General features: G+C 34.3%; 4 protein-coding genes across 5 annotated transcripts; 2 read left to right on the top strand and 2 right to left on the bottom strand.

The window, feature by feature from the left end:
- Positions 1-1,488: 1,488 nt before the first annotated feature.
- LOC111802464 (putative hexosyltransferase MUCI70) lies at positions 1,489-6,012 on the bottom strand. Its single transcript, XM_023686846.2, has 9 exons — positions 5,257-6,012; positions 4,423-4,731; positions 4,046-4,256; positions 3,721-3,830; positions 3,445-3,644; positions 3,117-3,220; positions 2,298-2,485; positions 2,016-2,215; positions 1,489-1,908 (listed from the first exon to the last, which is right to left on the bottom strand). Exons 1-9 carry the CDS (start codon positions 5,492-5,494, stop codon positions 1,708-1,710), a joined length of 1,761 nt encoding a protein of 586 aa, XP_023542614.2. The 5' UTR covers positions 5,495-6,012; the 3' UTR covers positions 1,489-1,707.
- Positions 6,013-11,259: 5,247 nt separating this feature from the next.
- Positions 11,260-13,031, top strand: LOC111802140 (L-type lectin-domain containing receptor kinase VII.1). Its single transcript, XM_023686408.2, is given in 2 exon segments — positions 11,260-11,819; positions 11,822-13,031. Coding segments are annotated over 2 exon segments (1,368 nt in total). The 5' UTR covers positions 11,260-11,374; the 3' UTR covers positions 12,745-13,031.
- A 2,381-nt stretch (positions 13,032-15,412) lies between these two features.
- LOC111802553 (uncharacterized) lies at positions 15,413-17,010 on the top strand. The gene is made up of 3 exons (XM_023686961.2): positions 15,413-15,664; positions 15,746-15,977; positions 16,448-17,010. The coding sequence occupies exons 1-3, from the start codon at positions 15,440-15,442 to the stop codon at positions 16,861-16,863; spliced, it is 873 nt and encodes a 290-aa protein (XP_023542729.2). The 5' UTR covers positions 15,413-15,439; the 3' UTR covers positions 16,864-17,010.
- Positions 17,011-23,973: 6,963 nt separating this feature from the next.
- LOC111802586 (transcription factor bHLH162) lies at positions 23,974-25,394 on the bottom strand. Of its 2 annotated transcripts, none has more exons than XM_023687009.2 (4): positions 25,294-25,394; positions 24,890-25,039; positions 24,450-24,788; positions 23,974-24,344 (listed from the first exon to the last, which is right to left on the bottom strand). In XM_023687009.2, the coding sequence occupies exons 2-4, from the start codon at positions 25,019-25,021 to the stop codon at positions 24,255-24,257; spliced, it is 561 nt and encodes a 186-aa protein (XP_023542777.2). In that variant the 5' UTR covers positions 25,022-25,039; positions 25,294-25,394; the 3' UTR covers positions 23,974-24,254. The 2 variants fall into 2 exon arrangements, with proteins under 2 accessions (XP_023542777.2, XP_086983295.1); XM_087127169.1 differs by lacking the exon at positions 25,294-25,394 and adding an exon at positions 25,138-25,281.
- Positions 25,395-25,965: the final 571 nt, after the last annotated feature.

The raw sequence follows: 25,965 nt of genomic DNA, 5'->3' as shown, positions 1-25,965 counted from the left end.
TTTATTATTTATTTTATTTTTATTAATATTTTTATTGTTTTTATAGAATATTCAATTTATTATAGAAATTTATTCTAATAACCCTTAAAAAATTAATTACAGTGTAAAAAATTATTGAGAAAAATATTTAGTTCCAATTTCCACAGTAAACAGTTTAAAATGAAAGTAAATTTTGTTATATAATAATTTAATGTGATTTCAAATTTTTAACAAATTTTGTTTTTTATAATTATAAAGTTTAAACAATATTCCTACAACCATATATATATATATATATATATATATATATATATATATATATATATTTTTTTTTTTTTTTTTTTTTTTTTTTTTTTTTTTTTTTGTCTATTCTACCAAAAAAATCTAGTAAATATAAATAGTCAAAGAAATTATCCGTTCAACAATTAGTAAATAGTATTATCCGTTCAACATTTTCACGCATCTATTAGAAAGAGGTTTCCAAATCCTTATGAAGGAATATTTGGTTCCTCTCTCCACTCCAACCAATGTGAGATCTCACAATCCACTCCTCTTAGGAGCCCGTGTGCCCAGTGTCCTCGTTGACATCATTCCTCTCTCCGACTAATGTGAATCTCACAATCCACTCCCCTTGGGGCCAGCATCCTCGCTAGCACACCATTCAGTGTATAACAACCCAAACCCACCATCCACTCCCTTGGGGTCCAAGGTCCTCGCTGGCACACCGCTCAATGTATAACAACCCAAACACACAATTCACTCTTAGGACCCAACCTCCTCGCTGGCATCATTTCTCTCTCCAACTAATGCGAGATCTCACAATCCACTCTCCTTGGGGGCCAGCGTCCTCGTTGGTACACCGCTCAGTGTATAACAGCCCAAACCAACCTCTAGCATATATTGTCTGCTTTTGCCCGTTACATATCACCATCAACCTCACTATTTCAAAACAATCTACTAAGAAGAAGTTCCACACTCTTATAAAAAAAACATTTTGTTCCCCTCTCTAACCAATGTAGGATAATCTCATACCAATCCTACAAGTTAAACGAACATCTCAAAATACAAGCATCAATCACAGCATTTTAAATTAAAAACATATACATTTGAAGCAATCTTGAATCTTCAAGTACATTCATAATTAAGTTTCTTTCGAAAGCTGGAGTTTCGTTGGAAACTCAGAAACCCAGCTCAAAGGTCAATTTCTTTCCCCTCTGTCTTCTGAACAAAGACCCAATAACGCGTTGAAATTTGCCCATTTGACAATAAAAAATTGATCAATGAACAGCAGTTTCCACCCACAAATACTGGTAGACAGGCCTGCAATTTCAAACAAGTTTCTACTACAACAACACCAAGTTTAGGAATCACGGATCTCCACATGGAGCATAAGCTCGAGCTTCCCCTCGAACAATCAAAAGAATTTGGCAGCAAAAGAACAATGAAGGTTCGAGTTTGAGACGAAGAACAATCAAAAGAAGGGGCAGTAGGGAATTTGGCAGCAACACATAAAAACTATATTATGATTACATATAGTGTATGGTGTCTGCCCTATATACAATGAAAAATGAATGAGAAGTCCAAAACAAAAAAAGAATGAGAGAATGAAAACACTACGTAGAAATAGAATTAGAGCACTGCCTGCCTAGCCCCAGTGTTGTATATATATTTTAAAAGGGGTTTTAGAAAAAGAAGGAACCATAAAAAGAGTCTCTTCTCAACAAAACTTCAACCCAAATCATTCCCCTTTGTACTACCTGCACTCACTTTCCGATGACGCCTCGACCTCCTCTCTCGACTTTGCCTTGAGGAAGCCTTCCTCTGTAAGCTCGATGCTCGTTCCGATGGTAGAGAAGGTGGAAGTGGTGGTGGATGGACCGCCGTGGACACCGGAGAAGCCCGTTGTTGAAGCAAGTCTCTATGATATTTCTGCAGGTACAAGAGTTTAGAAAATGCAGTTCATCAACTGCTTCACATTCTCAGAATACTTCATACAAAATTTCAGTAAAACATATACGCCAAGATCGAAAAGCTACCTGAACCACGAAATTCCGTCTTTCACAGTCCAAGAACATATTGACGGTCCAATTTGTTTTCGCCATTATTTTGTCCCTCACAGTAGAAAAACTAATTTGATCTCTCGACGTAAAACGGTCGACTTCGTTGAACCATAGGCAGCTGAACAAATTGCTAATAGGTACATGTTCTCTAACTATCACACAACCCTCTGGAACATCTGCAGATAATCCAACACAGACAACCTCAAGACCCTGCCGCCTTAAATATGTTATTTTACAGAGAGGGTGGGGATAACATACCACTCGTAATCGGAAGCTTGGCTTCGGAATAAGGAGTCAAACCTTCCTTTACATAAAAGTCAACCTGAAAGTCAATGGAAGCATTATCATACTTTCCAGCAGCTTTATTTGCATCAGCTTCCCGAAACACATCGAAGCGTCTGTAATGTCTAGAAATTGCAAATGTAGAATTTTTTCTCCACAAGAACCTGAAATTCGCGACATTTCGGGGTTAAAAACAGATAAATGAGAGACATTAAACCCAAAGGATAGTCATATTACAGAGGTTGTGTGAGACATTTGTTATCGTTGTTGTTATCGTTACGATATCTATGAACGTTTATAGCATTGGAAAAACTAAACTTGTCGTGGGACTCGATTTCTAGCATTAACTTTTTACTTCCTAATTAATACAAATAGTGAAGGATCTGAACAGGCAGCTAACTGGAACAAATTATACTGAAGGAACTTCAAAGTGGCAGACTTAGGTCCTCCAGAACATTATAACCATGAAGTGGCTTTATGCCTTTCCATCAATACAATCCTTCAGTTACTGCAACAAGAAGGGTCAAACAGATATTTAAACACAAAATTAAAGATCGATAATCTTGCTCGTTCATGCAAATAAGAGTAGGTAGATCTCGAACAAGATTTAGTCAGCCAGATACATTTGTAACCAAAAACTTTCTCGACAATGGGAATGGATACCGCTTAATATCTTAATAGCAGGGATTAAGATTATTGAAAACTGGGGCATGCCATCACAAAATTCAATGCAATATGCTATGAGTACAGCAAGCTTTCGATGAACCTGTAAAGTTCACAGATAATCAGATTTACCTTTCAAGAATTTGATATGGGTCCACAACAAGCTCAAGTTTACCGTCGATCCAAAGAGAATATCGAGCGTTAGGAAACATTCTGTGCATCAGAAGTTTTGGAATCTGCAACGGTAAAAACGCAGGCCAACGATAAGTTTAAGGCACAATTCCTTCATCGAAATTTCCAGTTTCAGACACGACGTGATGACGTGTGAAAATGAAACGAAAAGTGAAAACCACAATCGAAATGTCTTTCTGCTCAAGCAGATGAAAAGGTTTAGGAGAGGATTATATCCTTAATTCTTAAAGCAAAACTGAGCTATGTTAACTAAAAGTTAGAAGTTTACTTTTCCAGTACGTCTTGCATCTTTGTAAGGTAAATTATGAACCACAACGATTCTCCACAATCCAATTTTCTTGCTGCTTTCTAGGATACCAGTTTCCTTTAATGCTGTTTCTGTCTCTTCATCAATAAACATGAAGAAACAAACGGTGCCCCGGGCATATTCACTAATGTTCTTTGGCTGATTTATGACATCAAAATTTCCTGAAGAATAAAATAATTTGATGAGCAACAAACGACATACGTTTCACGGTGAAAAACAGAATCATATGAATCGTACCAAATATTGCAGATGCAACAACCACACCATGACACTGCTCCATATCATGAAGGTCATCATCATTGATATCAAAACCTGTGTTGCGACCAGGTTTGACTCCTCCGACGAACCTATCAACAAGCATACATAATCAAAGCACATAAATCCAAGATAAAGGTAAAATGTAGGAGATATAATACTTATCACTAATACATTGAAAAAACAGAAAACCATAAGAGAACGGGATAAACAGGTCGAATGTTGTACGCCTAAAATATCATATGAGCAAACCACGCCATGTTGATATAAACACGAAAAGAAGGATGGAGACGGAAAAAAAACTAACCCACAGTGCAGCCTCATTGACTCCCTCACATCAAAAGAATCTGTCCTCTGGGCCAAAGTAGGATATCCACCAAAGTCTGAACCTCCGAACTCGGTCTCTCTTCTTAAATTCTCCTCATAAATATATTCCAAATTTTTAACGGGTGAATACGATGAGGCGTTTGGCATCAAGGCAACAGCTTCTTCCACGGGAAGGTAACATACAGGACATGCTGAAGCATAATAAGGAAAATTTTAATAAAGGTACAAGCACTTAGAGAATCCATTGGTGCCCAAATTGTCAACAAAGAAAACAGCCAGGGAAATCGATATCACGAGTGACATACAGCAAGTGCAAGAGTATAACTCAACACGCTATTAGAGGGAAACAAGACTTACGCCTTGGGCCAGTTCTCTTTTTATCTGCAGGTGGGGGAGGCAGAGCAAAATTATTACATGGGTGTCCTGGTGGAAGAGTATAACCCAGGAAAAGTGCTGGTGGAGGAAGGGAAGGCGGTGGCGGTGGCGGTGGCGGTGGCGGTGGAGGAGGAGGAGGAGGAGGTGATGCCAATGAAGATGTCTCTCTCCCCTTTGCCAAAGAATAACTATTATTATCCATAAGTTCTTCAGCTGAATGTTCCCTGAAACTCATAACTATGCTATTGTTAATACTGACGTGCTGGATATGTTGTCCTTGAGAATCCTCACCTGGAGAGTTATGATCAAAATTAAACATATCATTACATAGTGCAAACATACAAGTATATGCAGGTACTGCAAAATTTTGCACGGTCGGCATCGACCAATGAACATTCTACAAGTACAAAAACAAAATTGGGATTGGTGGTATGAACCAGCTGAATCAAAAATCTACCACAAATTAGAACTAAGTCAAATGCTATAATTAGAAAAAAGTAAAAGCAATGTCACTCGAATATTATTCAACAAGATCATCCAAAAACGAGTGCCAATATCCAATGATTCAATCCCACATTCATCAGCATAACAGAAGCAAAATGTTCATATAAGAAGATACACAACTTGATGAATGCCACAACATAATTCTCAGCTAACACTAGAACACAACCAATCTTATTTAATAAACAATCCGAAAGACAAGATTCCAGCAGCAACAGCAGCAGCAGCTGACTACTAAAGACAAGGGTTTAAATATATATATATATATATATATATATATATATATATATATCTAAATGCAAAAGAGAGTCAAACCTTTGCCAACGTAGAGTACCCAGAGGAAAACCGCAGCAGAAACAATACAGAGAAGCAGCATCCCAACCTTCTTTCTACCGACGAACTTGCAGATCCAAGGAAACAAATAATCCTTCTCCTTCTCCTTCATCATTTTGGAAGGCTTTCGTGTTGTTTGGATCGGCGAAACTACGTTAATCAACTGTTTATCCAATGCCCCGTAACTCGCTGAGCGAAGTCCCAATGACCCTCCAGTCATTGTTCCTCCAAATTAACATGTGCTCTTCTCATAACCCCTGCTAATCACTCACCCACACAAAAACCACCAAGGAAACCTCTCAAATTCGCTTCAAACCTCTAAGATTTCAAAACCCACCTCACAAAATCAAGCCGAAACTCTTCGGCTTCTCCAAATTTTCGTTTGCCAATTGAAACTCTCTATAAGAACCAAATGCAGTTCAGATTTCACAACGCCAATACAAAAGAAACTGAGTTGGCAGCAGGATTGGCAGCAGGATTGGCTGCAGGATTGAATCTATATCTCAATCTCCAATGGAAACGAGTATAAATCCCCTATATATAAGGCGATTTTGCTTGCTAACAAACGATGAATTGTTTTCCGGGAAAGATTAGAAACAGAGAAGAGGGAATGGATCTAGGTTTTTGAAATCGAGAATAATCTGGGATCACCCAAACGAAATTAATGAAGATTTTGCATTCAGTTTAAATTCGCTTGATATGAACCGGAGGTGATCCAGTGGTTGAATATTCATCCAATATTTATTTATACAAAATGCAAATTATACAATAAACGATAATTTCCGGAAGAATTTTGGGTGAAAAAAAAAAAAAAGTGGAATTTTTTTATTAAAGGAAATTCCATGGTAGGCTAGCGTGCACCATGTGGACGATAATCTCACCTACAAGGTACTCAAAACACCGTGCTACCTCCACTCACAAATCGACATCTGTCCTCCAGCCGTAAGAATTGTCACCAAACTCATGTTAATAATGATTCATAAAATCTTTAATAATAATAATATTACAAAATATGCTATTCTACCCACCAATTAATTATATATTTTATTTAATTTACATTATTATTATTATTATTTTGGATAAAACACATTATTACATTTAAATAGTTTAAATATATATAAAACAAATCTTTATTTACATCATTATCATTTTTGTTTGTATTTAATTTAATTATTGAAAATCGAGGTCTAAATATCTATAAAATTTCGATAAATTGTTTGATTTATTTTTAGAGAAAAAAACAGATTATTGTATTTGAATGGTTGGAATATAAAATATATATATATATATATATATATATATATATATATATATATATATATTTTTTTTTTTTTTTTTTTTTTTTTTTTTTTTTTTACTTACATAATTACTAATTTTAATTATATTCAGTTTAATTATAGAAAATCATGTCTTGGAAGTTGGAATCGTTACTATTTTTTATTATTTTGTTGGTAATTATATAATTGGAATATTTTTATGGTTAAACTGAATAAAATTACTTCCAAAAACTAAAAGTTGTATTTTTGGATATTTTTATGGCTAAAATAAATAAAATTACTTCCAAAAATTATTTTTATGAATATTTATAAGTTTTCATAATATTTTTAAAATTTTAAATTAAAAAAAATATTATTGAAAATGGAAACTTTTAAAAATATTTTTTAAATAAAGTATTAAAAAACACCTTATTCATAAATATTTTTATTAATTTAGCCTATTTATTTAGTTTTATTTTAAATTTAAATTTGATTTCTTATTTTTTTATTATATAATTAGTTTTTTTTTAATTTATTTATTTAATATTAAGAGGACATAAGCTTGTTCGTATGTACTTGCACTCTTGAGTCATTGAAGTAGCTATGATCAGGTTTGAATCGGATTGATAAATGAGATTTCTAGGTTGATTAAGATTCCTTAAAATTTTAGAATTTTAGATATTTTTTCTTGATTCGAATTCTAAAGATTTTATATTAAACTTGTGACACCGAGTATATGAATGAACTGAGATTACGTGAAACTAATCATGAAAATAGGACGACTAAAAAAGATTTATAAAAATTAAAATTATTATTTATACCAACCATGTGCTAAGTACTGTTTTTATCACTGTTGGGTGATTTCCTATGAATTTTCCTCACATACATATGAGCGAAAACAAAACATGCTTACATGTTAAAATGACTCGATGCCAAATCTAAATTTCGAATTTTGGACATGAATTGTTACCGTTATTTATTTATTTATTTATTAGATCATGTATTATTGATAAGCCTTTATTAAGTCTACCAATCACAATCCTTATAAATGTCAATAAGAGATATAACTTTATCTTTGCTATTTATTATGATGTATTTTATTGTAACTAACGTCTATCTAGGGTCGATATCTATCATTTATTAACTTAAATCACGACTAAGACAAGTTTATCAATCGTAACCACTACTAAATGTCGAACTTAACGACTTAATGATCGATCGATTGAGTTATATTTCAATCTTCATTCTCGTCAAATTCCCCATTTATTTTTGCGGAATTTTTATATATTTATTTATATATATATATATATATATATATATATATATATATATATATATATATTTCAAATAATTTTTAATGGATAATTTTCATAATAAATTTAATATTATTTTATAAATAAAAAAAAATATAATATTTTTTTTTAAGAAGCTTAAATTTCAATATTCAATAGAGTATTACATGCACAGGTCTCTATTTAGCTACAGGAGAAAAAATCTCTCTCCCCACTTCAATAAGGATTTTTCATCTAGACCGGGAACCAGACTTACTATTAATGTAGGTATTTAGTCGGATTTGCAGCTCAAACTAAAGTCGTGAAATAAATAGGCTGTGAATCAAAATTGGAATTGGTTCAATTTGTCGAATTAGAATTCTTTGCGCAATTCACTTATGATCTCGATAAAGCTACTCAAAATTAATTAGCAAGAAGTCAACGATTATGTGAGTAGCCCCTCTCACGATAGAACAAATAATCACAATGTATCCTAGCAAAATTAAATAGATGAACTATATATATATTTTTTAATATCAAACATTAGTTTTATTTAATATTTTATGATGAATTGTTTTAAATATTTAATAGTTGACAAAAAAAAAAAAAAAAAAAAATCAAATAAAATAGGCCTAAAAAATAACCAATAAATGTCTTCGAGGCGTAACCAACACCATAAAAAAATAACCAAAAACAAAATTTATTTGAGAAACAAACATAATTGTAATTTCGATTTTATTAAAAAAAAAAAAATCTAATTTTACCTTATTTTAGTCAACAAATGAATAGTGATGTTCCAACATTTAACTCACACAAAAAATTAGGAATAAGCTGTCTATTAGAGAAAGATTTTTTCTCGGAAGAATCTTCTTTTTAATCAACATGGAATCTCATAATCAACTTTTTTGGAGGTCCAACGTTCTCACTAATGTGTTCGGTGTCTAGCTTTGACACCATTTGTAACAGCTCAACACTACCTTTAGTAGATATTGTTCGCTTTAGTCCGTTACGTATTCCCGTCAGTCGCACGGTCGATTCTAATCAACGTGGAATCTCACAATCCACTTTTTGGAGGCCCAACGTCCTCGCTAATGCATTCGGTATCTAGCTTTGACACCATTTGTAACAGCCCAACACCACCTTTAGTAGATAGTGTTCGCTTTAGTCCGTTACGTATTCCTATCAGTCTCACGATTTTAAAACACGCTTACAAGAGAGAGGTTTCCACACTTATAAGGAATGGTTCGTTCCCCTCTTGAATCGGTATGAGATCTCACAAATACACAAAACAATTAAATTGCTCCAAGCTAAGCGGCTCAACTTTAGAGTTCCTACGATTAAGTTAAAGGTCCAGATACTAAGTTTGTTTTCACTCCCATTTTAATTTGGTTGCGATTTCATATATATATATATATATATATATATATATTAATTTTTTATCCGGACGTCTAATATTACATTTAATTTCTAAAAACCTATTAGAATATTGAATTTTTGTTATTATTTTTAACATTTATATTTGTGTAAGCCTATTTATACTTTTAATAAAAATTTAAATTTAATTTCATGCGCCATTAAATATCACTAAATTATAGTTTATCATATATATATCATATTTGATATTTTATTATAGGCAAATATCTCAATATTTATTTATTTATTTTTTTTAAGTATTTTTTAGAGAATTTTCACCGGAGATTTTTTTTTATATTCTCACGTAACTTATTTTTTTTTATTTTTTTTGTTCTTATTTTTTAATGAATTATTTAGTTGGCGACTTTGATGATATTGCCAACAAAATAATTAATTGGTATTGGCAGCTTGCTATTTTATATAGTTTTTTTTTTAAATAAATTTATTAGTGAATTATTGGAGATATTAAAAGGGGTTTGTATAAATTAATGTGAGTAGTTTAAATTTTAAAAGATTATAATATAGTTGGAATCTTCGTTTATTATGAAGAATAAGACAGGCCGTTTATGTAGTTTCCTTTTTTTTTTTTTTTTTTTTTTTTTTTTTCATATTGTAAATAAATATATGTAATATATAATTTAACATCCATTTTTTTATAAGATATCTAAACGTAATTAACGTGTTAAAATATTAATTTTTTTTTTAGATATTTGGAACTCAAAGATATATTATTTAATAATTATTTTTGTCCTTTCGTTTAATTATAATATAATCTTATGATAGATTCTTATTATTATTTTTTATTTAATTGGTTATTAATATGTCGTTTCATTTTCTATTTTTTAAAATTTTAAACAAATACGAAATTCGAGAAAAACCAATGAAAATGATTTATTTATCAAATTTTAAAACAAAACATAAAATTTTTAATATATAGATAATAAATGAGGAAATCCATAAATAAAAACCATATTTATATACAAATTAATTTTAATTTATGGGTTTTTTGTATTTTTTTCCTCTTCAAATGGGTACGTGAAAATTATTTTTATTATTTTCTTTTGAGTTAAAAAGTTTTAAAATTAATTGAAAAAAATAGGAACTAGAGATATATATACGAAAATCTTGGTTTTGTGGGCCGTTTACTTGACCCGGATTAGTGGGCCCAATAACGAAAGAAAAAAAAATCATAAATAAAGCCCATTTGAAAAGCCTTAAGAGAAAAGAGAGAGGAAGCCCGATACGGTACAGGCTAAAATGAACCATATCTGCTAGCGATGAGTTTGGATTATTACAAATGATATCAAAGTTAGACACGGGGCGGTGTGCTAGCACCTTGGAGCTTGGACTATTACAAATGGTATTAGAGCCAAACATCTGATTGTGTGTCAACGTCTTTGGGGCGGGTGAATCGTGAGATCCCATATCAATTGAAAAGAAAAACAAAACTAGGGCTTGGACTATTATAAAAATAATAATAAAAAATTTCTTAACCTTCATTACTATTCTATATCCATATAATTAAAACGTTGACGTTTTGAAAAAAATGTGACAGATTTAATTAAATTTAATTTTAGCTTTGACTTTTGAACGGATGTTTGGCGGCTTCAATCTCTGAATTTTCTGAGTCAAAACATTCCAATTTTTTTTTTTTAATTTTGAATATATATTAAATGAGACGAATTTTCAAACACCATTAATTATAAATTTCTAACCTCTCTCATATATAAACATTATTATTTTTTTTTTGACTTCTTTAACTCAAAGTTATTTTCATTTGAAAATTTTTAATTGGACGATTAAATAAATATTTAATAGATATGGTTGGAAATTCTATATCATTTTTAATATCGTTATTATTATTATTAATTTTAAAAATTAATAATAATTGTGATGTCTGGCTAAATAATAGATACATAAATGAATGGAGACCTGAGATATGATGATTAAGAATGCATTTAAAAATAAATAAATAGTTATTATCTAATATCAACAAAAATCATAGCTAAAATATTTATAAATAAAATATAAAATTAAAAAATATTTTTATTAGCACATTTACCATAATACCCTTTATAACCCATCCAATCCGACGTATTTGATTTTTCCTCCTTTCTTCTTCCCCTTTTTCTCAAATTCCTCTGTTTCATCTCTGCTCCAATGGCGGCTCTGAAACTCCCAATTCTTCTCCACTTCTTCTCCCTTCTTTTCTTCTCCATCTCCACCGTCGATTTCGTCTTCAATGGCTTCAATTCCACTGATCTCTTCCTCTACGGCAACGCCACCGTCGAATCCTCTGTTCTCGCTCTCACAAACCAAACCAGTTTCTCAATCGGCCGCGCTCTGTACCCATCCAAAATCCCCACGAAAAACTCCAATTCCTCAACGGTTTTCCCTTTCTCCACTTCTTTCATCTTCGCCATGGCTCCTTTCAAGGATCTCCTCCCCGGTCATGGCTTCGTTTTCATCTTCGTTCCGGCCACCGGAATCTCCGGCACGGCCTCTGCTCAGAATTTAGGGTTTTTGAACTTCACGCTCAATGGAAACCCTAATAACCATGTTTTTGGAATTGAATTCGATGTGTTTGCTAATCCGGAATTCAATGATCCCGATCCTTGACCTCTAACTTCACCGGAGTTGCTGGGTTTTGGTCTGACGGCGGCTCGTTCAGTAGTTTCCGGCTTAATAGCGGCGGAAACTACCAAGTCTGGGTTGATTATTCCGATTTTGAGATGAACGTTACGATGGCTCCGGCGGGGATGAAAAAGCCACGGCGGCCGTTGATTACCGCCTCCCTGAATCTCTCGGAGATTTTCTTAGACGAAATGTACGTGGGGTTCACGAGCGCCACCGGCCAGTTAGTTCAAGGCCACAACATCTTAGCTTGGAGTTTTAGCAACACCAATTTTTCATTAAGCGAGAGTTTGGTTACCATTGGATTGCCCTCCTTCCTTCTCCCAAAAGACCCATTTACGAAGTCGAAATGGTTCATCGCCGCCGTGACAGTTGGCGGATTTCTAGTTCTTTGTTTTATCGTTGGGACTTTGGGGATTTTGATCGCCGACCACCGGAGGAGAGCGAGGGCAAGAGCTGAAATGGAGGATTGGGAATTTGAGTATTGGCCGCATCGAATCACATATCAAGAACTTGAATCAGCGACGAAAGGATTTGGTGAAGAAAATGTGATCGGAATTGGAGGGAACGGGAAAGTTCATAAAGGGGTTTTGGCCGGAGGAGGTTTAGAAGTTGCAGTGAAGCGAATTTCTCATGAAAACGACGGGATGCGAGAATTCATATCTGAAATCACGAGCATAGGGAGATTGAAGCATAGAAATCTTGTTAGTTTGCGAGGTTGGTGTAAGAAAGAGAAGGGAAATTTCTTACTGGTTTACGATTACATGGAAAATGGAAGCTTAGACAAATGGATATTCAATTGCGACGAGACAAACATGTTGAGCTACGATGATCGAATCAGAATATTGAAAAACGTAGCATTAGGGGTGTTATATTTACACGAAGGATGGGAATAAAAAGTTCTTCACAGGGACATAAAAGCGAGCAATGTGTTACTAGACAAGGACATGAATGGAAGGCTAGGAGATTTTGGGTTGGCTCGAGTCCATAGCCATGGCCAAGTGGCTAGCACGACTAGGGTTGTTGGGACGATGGGTTACATCGCACCTGAGTTGGTTCGAAGCGGACGAGCCTCAGTTCAATCAGACGTGTTTAGTTTTGGTGTGTTGATTCTAGAAGTTAGTTGTTTTATGTAAAGCTATACTTACAATTATAAATTATATTATTGTGTCGTTTCATAAAATCGAAAGTCCTCACGTAATCGCCTTTGTTGAATCGAACTTAAGTGTTATGCATGTCTCTGACTCGTTTGATTCGGTTTGGTTTTTTTTTTTTTTTTTTTTTAAACTTAATTAGTAAATTATAAATTAAGCGATGGCATCTCACGCGCCAGAAACTGCCAAAACAGCATCAACGGCTGTGGCCAGGGGCCGCGTAATTGCCACGTTGGCTAAAGAAATTTACACATAATCGCCACAAAAAAAAAAGAAAAAAAAAAAGAAGACTAGAATGATTAAAATCGGGTAGGGAACAGGTGGGTCCCAATCCTGTGATCATATACGATTGATTGATTGATCAACGGCATAGATTTAGCCACGTATGATGAATGAATCAAATGAAAGCCCAATAATGGTGGCCCCACCACTCCCACTGGATTAGCGTTTATAGGATAAAAATGCATCTCCCATCTGCTGCGTCCCACCCGCTCATTCCAGGCCCCACCATTCCACACACGCGCACGCACGCACGCACGCGCGCGGCGCGCACACACACCAGAAGGCGGAACGTGGCCCGTTCCACGAACGCAAGCGGTCGATCTAGAAACCCGCGAGCCGATCCGACTTGCTCCGACACACGCGGCTTCCGTTTCGGCTTGTCGACTTCGGTGGCTCTATCTCGGCTTATTCGCTCAATTTAAATTAATTTTTAGCTGAAAATTGATCCATTGACACCTTTAGGAAGTTGATGTTAATAATGTTTATGAACGGATGTCATGAATCCACGTAGGTTATGCCATATTTATAAGGTATGGTATAATGTGATTATGTCATGTTTATGATATTGATAACCTATAACGCTTAAACTTCCATGCACCACGCCATGTAGGCTAGGTTACGTACCAAAGATTTGACTGGAATAATGTATGCATGATTCATAGACTCATTAGTTATAAATGAATAGAGATTTGATTCGCTATGATGTTAGGCTGGCTCTTTCCCTTCGTAGCATCCGAAGTGAGTGCTAACCCAATAAGCCATGCCTAGGAGTACGAATACGAGCCTACCTCGTGATTCCATGTATGCGTGTGTAGGCCGTGTGTAAGAAAGTACTACACATCCAACCCTATTCGAACGGGAAAGTGGAGCCGAAGACCATGACATGATGTTTTTAAAAGGATAGATCTCACCATATCACACGTGATTGCATTTTTCGACCTCAACAATGAGGTTACATATTGAGTATTTCTTAAAATACTCAAGTCACGTGCTACTCTTATTTTTTTCATAGTCATGCTTATTCAGAGTGTTAACGGTAGCCATGTGGCCATATCATACCAAACTCTTTTATCTACTTTCATATTATATACATTATTATTATATATATATTTTTGTATTGGTGACCGTTCGAAGAAATCATGTTTACTTCTATATGACATGAATCGCCTCAAAATGTACTATAGAGAGAACCAAGTAAGTTTCTCGCAACCAAGTGTTGTATTATCTCTTGTCCACATGTTTTCAATGCAATTGACATTCATAATATTTTCTTTCAAATTGTTTTCAAATAATTTATCTGTTCACGTTTTATTCTTATTATTTTCGTTTATGATTTTCTTCCTAACTTAAGAATTTTGCAAATTGATAAAACTCGGTGGGCGAATTTTCTATCTCCAAGGAAAACCCTCCAGATCCCCTATAAAAAAAAATGCCCAATTCCCCTTTTGGGGCTTCGACTCTCACATAAAGTTCTTATGTCACCAATGCAAAAGTTGGCGAAGTTTTTTACTAATGAATCGATAGTCAAATCATTCCATTCCTGAGACTGTCTGCGATCAAAAGATCATATTTCTAAATTTTCATAAAGTCCTCTTAAAATTCCGTCCAAAACTTGTTGAATAATTTTTACGGATCCCGTCTATCTCACCAAGTCTGACTAAATAACGAGCTAATGAATCTGGACTTATTTTTTTGGGTCAAATTTTACTCATAATATTATTTATTATTATTATCATTATTAATATCTTTTTTTTTTATTTGGGAAAGGATTATCTAAAAAGAATAATGGGAAAGGAAAAAAGAAAAAAGAAAAAAGAAAAAAGAAAAAAGAAAAAAATAAAGAATTTAAAAGGTGCCATTGTGGATATTCGAGCATATCCAGATTAGGTTGATTAAATGTATCGGCATAATTGCATGTGTCCAAACTGACGTGGATCCCCGCTGTCAAGTCTACTAAAGTCCACGAGAATCAGTTTACAAGTTTGATCCATTACATCCAATAAGAATACGCCACATCATCACCATGGAACCCACGTGTACGCGGCATATTGTTTATCCACCCGGTTCTACGGGTAGGCCCGCTTTGGTCCCAACAAATTGATATATAAACACAGCATTCCAATCCATTTAACCCCACCAACAAAATCCTGTTCAAATGGCCGGCCGGAATCTCGCCGGATTTGAGGCTTCGAGTTTCTCCGACATGTTTTTCGGGTTCTTGGACGGCGGCGAGGGGCTGTCGGCGGCGGGATTTGGGAGCAGCTTCGAGAGCCAAGAGAGTGAAACGACGGCGTTTGATGAGAATGATGAAGAAAATGAAAACGGCGTGAGCGTAGAAGAAAGTAGGATTTTCTGGGAGACCCAAATGCAGATCCTACAAGTGAGTTATTTTGTAATTTTATTTTTAAAATTTTTGATAAATATTTGAGTGATTTTAATTGGGTTTTTAATCGTGATGCAGACGACGATATGTCGGACTAATTCTTTGGAATTGAAGATTAGAAACGCTACGAAAGAAGCAGTTAAAGAAATACAGGAAAATGGCGGAGCTTGTGGATGTGGAAGATCGGTTCTCGCAATGTCGGGCTGCCGGAGCTGTTTGATGAGGGAGGTTTCCGGTCACCTTCGAAATGCCGGTTACGATAGCGCCGTTTGCATGACCAAGTGGAGAAGCTCAAAGCATATTCCATCCGGTAAGCACGACATCCAACTAGCTAAACTCAATGAAATTTAGAGGTAAACACAGGTTGAGTTGGAAAATCTTTTGAATCGCTTGGATTGATTGGATTGGTGACTCGAATCACTAGAATAGAGCTCTTAACCAAACCCATTTGGGTCGGATCTTTTTTTAAAAATTATTTAAAAAATTATATTTATCCACAAAATATCAAATATTTACCGGTCAAAATACATCATTGGAGTTGACACAACCAAAACAAACTAACTCTTGCAAACCGACTTAAATTTTTAGTTTTAAAAAATTTAACTCAATCCAAACGGATTTTTTTTTTAATCCAATCCAATGTTTACCGTTTGAGTTGGGTAGTTTAGATTGGTAGGATTCTCGGGTCACACGAACATTTCTAACAAAATTTTCCAGAAAAGATCGAATTTTTAATAATTTTTTTCTAACTTATTTTCTTCGTTTTATGGAATTGAACAGGAGAACATGCATTTTTGGATGTGGTACACCATTCAAAGAAAGGGGAGGTTAGATTCATAATAGAGCTAAACTTGAGAGCCGAGTTTGAAATGGCTCGAGCGAGCGATGACTACAACCGCCTCGTACGGCGGCTGCCGGAGATATTCGTCGGAAAAGTGGAGAAACTCCATACTATAATAAAGATGCTATGCGGCGGTGCAAAAAAATGCATGAAGGAAAAAAAGATGCATTTAGGGCCATGGCGGAAACAGAGATACATGCAAGCTAAATGGCTGAGTGCATGTGAAAGGACCATGACAATGCCTCTTCTTTCTGTTGGGCATTCGTCTGGTCGGCTTTCGAAGCCGAGAGCGTCGATGCTCACCGTTGATTTGCTCGAAAAATTGCCGAATCGGACGGCAGTTGAAGTCGTTTGATGTAAAAACTAATTGTAGAGTTGTTTATTTTGTGTTGGCCATAATCTATGATACTAGAAACGTGTATATAAAAGGTAGAATCATATGGTTATGGTTATGGTAATGTTCTTTTAAGCATTTTTTATTACAAGTTTTATATGTTCATTAGCTCGATTTTTTTTTTTTTTTTTTTTAGTTCATCAATCAATCGGGAATCAAACTATAGTCTCCAAAATTTAGAATATGAATTCGAATCTTGTGCGTGGGTTGTTATAAATGGTAGTAGAGACGTATTTCTTCGAGTAAGATATAGTTTGAGAATGAACCAAGTTGGAAGCTAATGGGCATGTGATACCCGAGTAAAAATGGGGTATATGAATAAACCGAGACAACATCTGAATAAGAGCAATCTTGAGAATAAAATGACGGTCGAAATCATTTAATGTAAGAATTTATTGTAAAGTTATTTATTTAGCTGTACTCTAACCTCTCACAACTCCTCCCCTAAAATATCTCAACCAATTTCTTTTCAAACAACATCAGTAATTACGACAAAAAGAGAAAGAAAGAAAATGCATTCAAGTTCTAGAAGATTTAATTGTTGTAAACTGTATAAGTCCTATTCTTTAGGACCTATTATCAAGGTCTTCCTGATATGTTTAGGCAGGTTAGTTTAGCTTATATTTTAGGTTTAACAGAAGGCTATATAATGCAATTCTTTCTGCGGTTGAAATCATTAAGTTTTGGGTGTCACATTGTATGTCTTGAGTAACTTTGGTGTTGTAAGTACATTTGTTCCGCTTTCGGCGCACAATAAGCAGTATTAGAGCCTTATTGTGGTATTTGGGGGTATTGTGAAAGTTTTGGCCTCATCGACCATTAGACGTGCTCACAATCGTGCTTATTCTCTTGAAAATCAATTTTCAAGAATTGTGTTTTTAGTTACATCTAGATTAATTATTGCAAATGGCAGAATCATCACGGCGGGGATCGAGAGTGTGGAGTTCCAATCTCGAAGTAGAGAAATTTGATGGAACAAATAATTTTGGTGTTTGGCGAGGCGAAGTTAGCGATTTGCTGGTCATGCAAGACCTCGATGTTTCTCTCTAAGAGGAGATGCCTGAAGACATGACAGAAGCAGAATTGACGAAATTAAATCGGCAAGCCTGTGGAATTATTCGATCTTGGCAAGGATCAGAAATATCCATTTATGAAGGTTACCATGACGCAAGAATTATGGGACAAGCTTGAGGCGAAATATATGAAAGTCTCTATATGAAGAAGAAACTCTTCCATTTTGACTACAAGGAAGGTATCTTAATGGCTGAGCATTTGGATGATTTTAACAAAATCATCACTGATTTGCTCAATCTTGATGTTAAGATTGATGACGAGGACAAGGCGTTGTTGTTATTAAATTCTTTGCCAGAATCCTACGAGTTTTTAGTAACGACCCTACTACATGGAATCACTAATATTGATTTTGAAGATGTTTCAAATGCCTTAATAAACAATGAGATGCGATTTTGAAGATGTTTCAAATGCCTTAATAAACAATGAGATGCGAAAGAAGGAAAAGGAGACATATCAAGGCTTTAGTTCAAATGTTCTCACTCCTCATGGAAGGACTTCTACTTGGAAAAGGAACGAATGTGGAGAGTCCCGATTAAAGTCGAGAGGTAGATCTGATAATTGGAGAAAACTTGATAAAAATGAGTGTGCATATTGTCGACAGAAATGCCATTGGAAGAAAGATTGTTCGATCTTAAAAGAGAAGGGGTCGAAGTCAATGTGGCTAGAGATGACGACACTGATACAGATGATGCCTTGACAATCTCCTTTTCAGCCAGCCAAACCAGTGAATATATTCTTGATTCTGGGTGCTCCTATCATATGTGTCCCAACAGAGAGATGTTTTTGGACTTCAAAAAGTTCAATGGTGGAGTTGTCTATATGGGCAATGATACTACTTGCAAGATGATGGGAATCGGCTTAGTACAAATCAAGATGTTTGATGGGGTTATATGAAAACTCAAAGATGTGAGCCCTGACATGAAGAAAAATTTGATTTCACTTGGCGTTTTGGATGCGAGTAGTTATCGCATCATTTTGGAAGGAGGGAATTTGAAAGTAGCTCGTGGAGCTTTGGTGGCAATTACAGGAACTAGAAGAGGTAGCATATACTACCTCAACGGAACCACAATAATTGGGCATGCTGTTGTGGCAAGTTCGAAAGAACAAGACATATCGAAATTATGGCACATGCGACTCGGGCATGCTGGTAAGAAGGCGCTTCAGACATTGGTGAACCAAGGAGTCCTTAAGGGTGCCACAACTGGTAAAATTGATTTATGTAAACATTGTATATTTGGTAAACAAAGAATGTGAAGTTTGGTACAACTATACACCAAACAAAGGGCATTTTGGATTATGTTCACACTTATGTATGGGGTCCCACGATGAATATCTCATTGTGAGGAAAGAGATGGTTTGTCACCTTTATTGATGACTACTCGAAGAGAGTTTGGATGTATCCCATGAGGCACAAAAACGAGGTTCTCCAAATCTTCCTAGAGTAGAAGAAAATGGTAGAGAATCAGACGGACAGAAAAATCAAAAAGCTGAGATCAGACAACGGGGGAGAATATACTTATGATCCATTCCTTAAAGTATGCCGAGATGAAGGGATTGTTCGACACTTCACTGTTCCTGATAAGCCACAACAAAATGGAGTTGCTGAGAGAATGAACCAGACATTAATAGAGAAGGTTCGATGCATATTGTCTCAAGCAGGATTGAGTAAGGCATTTTGGGCTGAGGCTCTCAGTTATGCAGTTCACTTGGTGAATCGTTTACCTGTTTCTGGAAATGGTGGGAGAACTCCGCTTGAGGTATGGTGAGGTACTCCTGTTAGTGATTATGATAAATTGCATGTGTTTGAGTGTCCTGCTTATTATCATGTGACAGACTCAAAGCTGGATATTAGAGCAAAAAAAGCCAAGTTTATGGGCTTTAGCAAATGTGTGAATGGCTATAGGTTATGGTGTCCAGAAACAAGTAAGATTGTTAATAGTCGAGATGCGACATTCGATGAGTCTGGAATGTTTTTGCAGAAAATTGAAATTAATGACGAGGCATTGAAGTAGGTGGAGAAGGTGGTGTTCTCTCCTGATATGGTTGCTCCTACTGAAGAACCTATTGATCAGGTAGATAATAACTTTGATGTTTTAGAACAGAAAGAGCAAAGCCTTGAGGAGCAAAGCCTTGTAAATGAAAGAGTGAAGGAACCTGAGTCTATCGCCAAGAATAGACCACGAAGGGTAATTCGAAAACTTGCAAGGTTTGATGATACGATAGCATATGCTTTCTCTTTGATTGATGGAGTTCCTAACAGTTACAAAGATGCTATTCAGAGCCTAGATAGCTTACACTGGCAAGAGGATGTGAATCAGGAGATAGCATCATTGGAAATAAATCAAACTTGGGATTTGGTACAACTTCCAAAAGGTAGGAAGGAAATTGGTTGTAAATGGGTTTTTGCAAAAAAAGAAGACTCTTCTGGTATACGTTATAAGGCTCGATTGTGGCTAAAGGCTACGCACAAAAAGAAGGTATTGATTACAATGAAATTTTCTCACCTGTGGTAAAACATTCTTCCATTCAAATTTTGTTGGCTTTGGTTGCTCAATTTAATCTTGAGCTTATACAACTCGATGTAAAAACTACTTTTTTGCATGGAGATTTGGAAGAAGAAATATATATGACACAACCGGTTGGTTTCCGAGTAGTTGGACAACAACATTTAGTATGCAAATTGAAGAAATCTTTGTATGGGCTGAAGCAATCCCCTCGCCAATGGTATAAAAGGTTTGATCATTTCATGGTAGAGCATATGTATACTCATAGTCAATTTGACCATTGTGTGTATTATCGGTGTCTCGATGATGGATCGTTTATCTATTTGCTCTTATATGTTGATGATATCTTAATTGCTTCAAAGAGACAGGTGGAGATTGATAAGCTCAAAGACCAGCTTTCTAAAACATTTGAAATGAAAGACTTAGGCAATGCAAAGAAAATACTTGGAATGGAGATAAAGCGAGATCGGAAAAAAGGTACAGTCTGGTTGACTCAGTCTCAATATCTACGCAAGGTATTGACAAGATTTAGTTTGAGTAATTCAACCAAACCCGTTAGTACTCCACTTGCTTCTCATTTCAAGCTTAGTGCTTCCATGTGTCCAAGTTCTGACGATGACAAAAAGTATATGGAGAATATTCCTTATACAAATGTTGTTGGTGCTTTGATGTATGCTATGGTATGTACTCGACCTGATCTTTCACACGTAGTAAGCATGGTGAGTCGTTATATGCATAATCCTGGTAAAGAGCATTGGCAGGTTGTCAAATGAATTCTTAGATACATTCTTGGTACTATTGATGTTGGTATTAAGTTTCAAAAACAAGAAATGTTTAATCTTGACAATCGTGTAGCTGGTTTTGTGGATTCTGATTATGCTGGTGATTTGGATAAGCGACGATCTACTACGGGTTATTTATTTATGAAGGCTGGTGGACCTGTTTGTTGGCGTTCAACATTGCAGTCTACTGTTGCATTGTCTACCACCGAAGCAGAGTATATTGCAGTAACGGAAGCTTTTAAAGAAGCTATTTGGATGCATGGTTTGATCAATGACTTGGGTATTTTGCAAGAACATATAGATATGTTTTGTGATAGCCAGAGCGCTATTTGTTTGTAAAAAAATCAAGTCTATCATGCTCGTACAAAACATATTGATGTCCGTTTTCACTTTATTCGAGAAATTATTAGCAAAGGGGATATTCATTTATTAAAAATTGGAACTGCTGATAACCCTGCTGATATGTTGACAAAGGTGATCGCTGGTGAAAAGTTCTGGCATTATTTGGATTTCATCAACGTCGGAAGGAAGGAGTAGTGTGTTGACGTGGTAGCAACCAAATCAGTTATCAACTTGGAGATCTTATAAGGTGGAGATTGTTGTAAACTGTCATAAGTCCTATTCTTTACGACCTATTCTCAAGGTCTTCCTGATATTTTTAGGCTTGTTAGTTTAGCCTATATCTTTAGGTTTAACAGAAGGCTATATAATGCCATTCTTTCTGCCGTTGAAATCATAAGTTTTGAGTGTCACATTGTATAATAACTTCGGTGTTGTGAGTACATTTGTTCCGCTTTCGGCGCACAACATTTATGTTATTTGAAGTGGTAAGTAGTCATATTTTACATATTTATTTTTTTTCGTTTATGGAATACTATTAATTTTATATGAGTTATAGAAAATCATATCACACTCCGGTGGTTTTAAAAGAAAGTTTGTTGATTAAAATTCACGAGAAAAAAAAAAAACTTGCGAACGGAAAAAAAAACCCTTAAAAAAATGAAAATTGTAAAAATTAAAACACTTTTTTTTTTTTTTTAATTGTTAAAAGTTAAAACGATATTTTTAGGTTAAAGTTAAAATTTATTTTTGAGACAAATTAACCATATTTGTTTTTTACTCACAGGTAATTAAGGATTGAAATTTACGGAACGTTTATTTCGTGTGGTAAAAAGTGAGAAATGATTACAGTACTTTTTTCTTTGTTTGGTGGGGCCGCAACGAAAGAGGACAACGACAAATTTTTTTTTTTTTTTTCTTCTTTTTAAATTGTTTTTGTAAAGAATTAAAAGGAATAGAAATGGTTCCAAACCAAAAAAGGAAAAGACAAAAATAGAAAAAAAAAAAAAAGAAAAAAGAAAAAGTAGTATTCAAAATATTAAATCATTTTTTTTTATTGGAAGAATGTAGGAAATATTCACAAATAAAAATATAATATAATATTTTATAATAATAAAAAAAAAAAACATAGTTTTCTCAAAATAATAATATTTATAAGAATCTCTCACCTTCATTCTTTTCATATTCTCTCCATGTTCGGTGACGTTGTCTATTGTATAAAGATATGGAACCAACGTATAAAAATTTTAGTGATGCCAAAAATGGCCTCAAGTCGATCAAAATCTGTGAGATCCCATGTCGGTTGGAGATGAGAATGAAATATTTCTTGTAAAGATGTGGAAACCTCTCACTAGTAGACGCGTTTTAAAACTGTAGATTAAAGAAAACAATATCGGCTAGCAGTGGACTTAAGCGGTTGGAAATCTAGAGTAAAATCACAAAACCTACCTACTGATAGAGTTGTGTGAATCATACTCTAGAATCTATAAAGTTTACTTCAGATTTGAATAAATCAAAACCCTAAAATGATTCTCGGATCCCCAAATGGAGAAGTTTCAATAAAGTTCGAAAAACAAATCAAGTTCGGGGTGGATTTTGTTTTCTCTCCCTAAAAACCCTAAACTTTTTTTTTTCTCTCCTCTTTTCTTTCACTTTTTTTCTTTCTTAATGTCAAAATGACTAATTTACCCCTCGGATTTGACTTGGATAGATTTTTTCCAATTTTCACTATTTTCTTTTATATTTTTCATGAATTCATGTGATTTTCTAAAAAAAATTATGAAATTTGACGGTCAAACTTCTCGGGAAATTTGACTATAAAAGATATTTAATTTTCATACCGCTCGAGTGTTATGATAAGTTTTAAATACGACAACCTAAAACCTAAAAAAATTAAGAAACCCTTAATCGATGAACAAATTCAAACGGTAAAAAAGATCGAGTAACATTAAAGATCGAGTTATAAACCCTTCTTTAAGTAAATAATTACTTCTAAAACCATTATCACCACGTTCCTCGTAATTTTTTTAGATAAGTACTAAATAAAATTTTTCTTCCTCTCGGTAAAACATACGTTTTACCTATCACACCTAAATGGGAAAAAAAAAAAAAAAAAAAAAAACTAATGATCAACGTGCTTAATTAATTACACTATCAACGAAAACAATTAAAGTGACGGTAGGAAGGTATACAGCTTACTTACATTGGTCACTTCTTAATGAAAGATATTGAAACTCGATGAATACGAACTCCTTATTTAAGAAACATGAATAATGAACATTTTTCTTATTGAATTTCTTCCAGTAAGGTTTGCACGAGATATATATTTTATATACAAATGAATATCTAATAAAAAGATCTCGACCTCGATATCAAATTGAATCACGGTTAACGTTAAACAAAACTCAAACTATGAATACATTTCCTTATTTAAAGATTAGAGATTTAAATCTATACCTCAGCTTCTTGTTTAACCTAAACAAAATGGTAATTATTGATTAAATCAAAATAAAGACCTAATTTATTGAAGAGAGAAAACGTCACGTTACAATGCAAACTAAAGAAAGATTTGAATACTAAGATTTTGAAGCATTCAACCAAACCAAGACGACATCATAAATCTTCAAGACCAGTCGATGTTTTAGACAAAACATCAAACATTGTATTGTGAAACAAACTTCTTCACCGTCTCACAGATCCTTTCACCTTCAGTGCTTTCAGACGTCGTCCCTTCTCCCACCATCTAGTTTTCAAGCGTCGTAATATAATTGATTTATGTAATTAAGTAGAGGATAATATATATAGATTCATGTAATTAATCAGACAAATTTTTAATGTATTATCTTACCTCAGCTATTATCTTGTGAAAAACCCGATCTTTGACAGTTGAGTGATTGATATAGACGATCTGAGTTCCATTTTCTTGAAGCAGTTGAAGGATTTGTTTTGAAACCAAATGATAATCAGATCCAGTGGTCAAAAGAAACTCCAACGAAGAACCCACTTGACGAGCTTCAACTTCAACTTGCACCAATAATCTTGCTTTAATTTCACTACTCCTTGCACTTTCTTCTCCCAATTTCATTAGCTTCTCTTTCTTCTCTTTCAATTTCTCCACGTTCTCCTTCAATTGTTTTATGTAATTTGTGGCGTTTTCTAGCTGATCTAGTAGTGTCGTTTCAGCTTCCTGCAAACAACTCAAAATTTTCTCAGAGTTACTCAAACAAATTCTCTCATCATCCAAACACGACCGTAAGAAAAAAAAAAAAAAAAAAAAGAAAAAGAAACCGTTGAGCTTTGATTCGGGACAAGAGAATGGAGCCTCGAGAAAAGGGCCTTCATTTCTGCTCTTCTATTTCTCTCGATGAGCTTTCGGTCGATCTTTGCCGATGATGGACAATGGATGAAGTTGTTCGCCATCGTTGGGAGCTCGAAAACCTTCAAAAATGAAAAACATAAAAAAAATGGTGAAATCACATATATATTATTTTGGAAACGTTTTTTCTTTTTTTCTTTTTTTCTTTTTTTCACTTAACTTTGAGTTCATGAACCAAAAGAAATGGAGGCTGGAGCAGAAGCATTGCAACACAAATATGGAAGATTTATAGATATCTATATATTAAATAATTGTAAAAGTGACGTAAAGAACACAAAGGGGAAGATAAAAGCAAATGAGGGTTTGTTGGTGCTACCACAACCACAACTTTGGGTAACTTTCTAACCACATCAAATCAAATCACCCCTCAAGTTTGAATAAATGTTCCCCAACCTGAAATTTTTACTACTCTTAAACTTTGTACGTTGTCTAAAAAATATTCTTAAACTTAGTAATGTTAAAAAATTTTATGAGGTGTGGGTAGATGGTTTTCGTTCCTATGTTGACTGTAAATTTTTTTTTAAACTTCTTTTTTTATTAAGTTAAAGGAATTAATGCTATTTTTGAAATTTTGAAAAAAAATGAAACTTTTTAAGATTCGAGGGTATTTTTGAAACATCCTTAAAAAATTTAAATACATTTTTTAAACAAAATACTAACGGTTTACCTGCACTGATAAGAATATTTTTGAAATCTTTTTAAAGTTTAAAGATATTATCCAAAATTTTGAAAATTTTAAGGGAATGTTTAAGGAGAACGTACAAAATTTAAGAACATTTTTATTAATTTAAATAAAAATTAAAATCGTAGCATTTTATGAGAGAATCTAGTCCAAACTTGAGGTAAATTGTAGCATTTTATGAGAGAATCTTAAGTTAGTGTGTAGATCGAATTAGTGACAAACTCGGTAAAGGTAGTATTTAGAGTTGTTTATTTAACGTACGAAGGAAGGGTGTCGTGAGGAACAGCTTTGAATTCTCCGTTTAAA

The sequence above is a fragment of the Cucurbita pepo genome, chromosome 9 (assembly GCF_057944985.1).
Source record: "Cucurbita pepo subsp. pepo isolate OVF chromosome 9, ASM5794498v1, whole genome shotgun sequence".
NCBI lineage: Eukaryota > Viridiplantae > Streptophyta > Magnoliopsida > Cucurbitales > Cucurbitaceae > Cucurbita > Cucurbita pepo.
Note: the sequence above shows the minus strand (reverse complement) of the source record. Positions and strands in the feature narration are given on the sequence as shown.

Coding starts and splice junctions, on each gene's coding strand:
- LOC111802464 (XM_023686846.2), bottom strand. CDS start 5,494: ATGACTGGAGGGTCATTGGGACTTCGCTCAGCGAGTTACGGGGCATTG. Junction 4,732..5,256: donor GGTACTCTACGTTGGCAAAG/GTTTGACTCTCT, acceptor ATAACTCTCCAG/GTGAGGATTCTCAAGGACAA. Junction 3,221..3,444: donor ATGCAAGACGTACTGGAAAA/GTAAACTTCTAA, acceptor TTACCGTTGCAG/ATTCCAAAACTTCTGATGCA.
- LOC111802553 (XM_023686961.2), top strand. CDS start 15,440: ATGGCCGGCCGGAATCTCGCCGGATTTGAGGCTTCGAGTTTCTCCGAC. Junction 15,665..15,745: donor CCCAAATGCAGATCCTACAA/GTGAGTTATTTT, acceptor ATCGTGATGCAG/ACGACGATATGTCGGACTAA. Junction 15,978..16,447: donor CTCAAAGCATATTCCATCCG/GTAAGCACGACA, acceptor GGAATTGAACAG/GAGAACATGCATTTTTGGAT.
- LOC111802586 (XM_087127169.1), bottom strand. CDS start 25,182: ATGCTTCTGCTCCAGCCTCCATTTCTTTTGGTTCATGAACTCAAA. Junction 25,040..25,137: donor TTTTGGTTCATGAACTCAAA/GTTAAGTGAAAA, acceptor TCATTTTTGAAG/GTTTTCGAGCTCCCAACGAT. Junction 24,345..24,449: donor TTCACAAGATAATAGCTGAG/GTAAGATAATAC, acceptor CTTGAAAACTAG/ATGGTGGGAGAAGGGACGAC.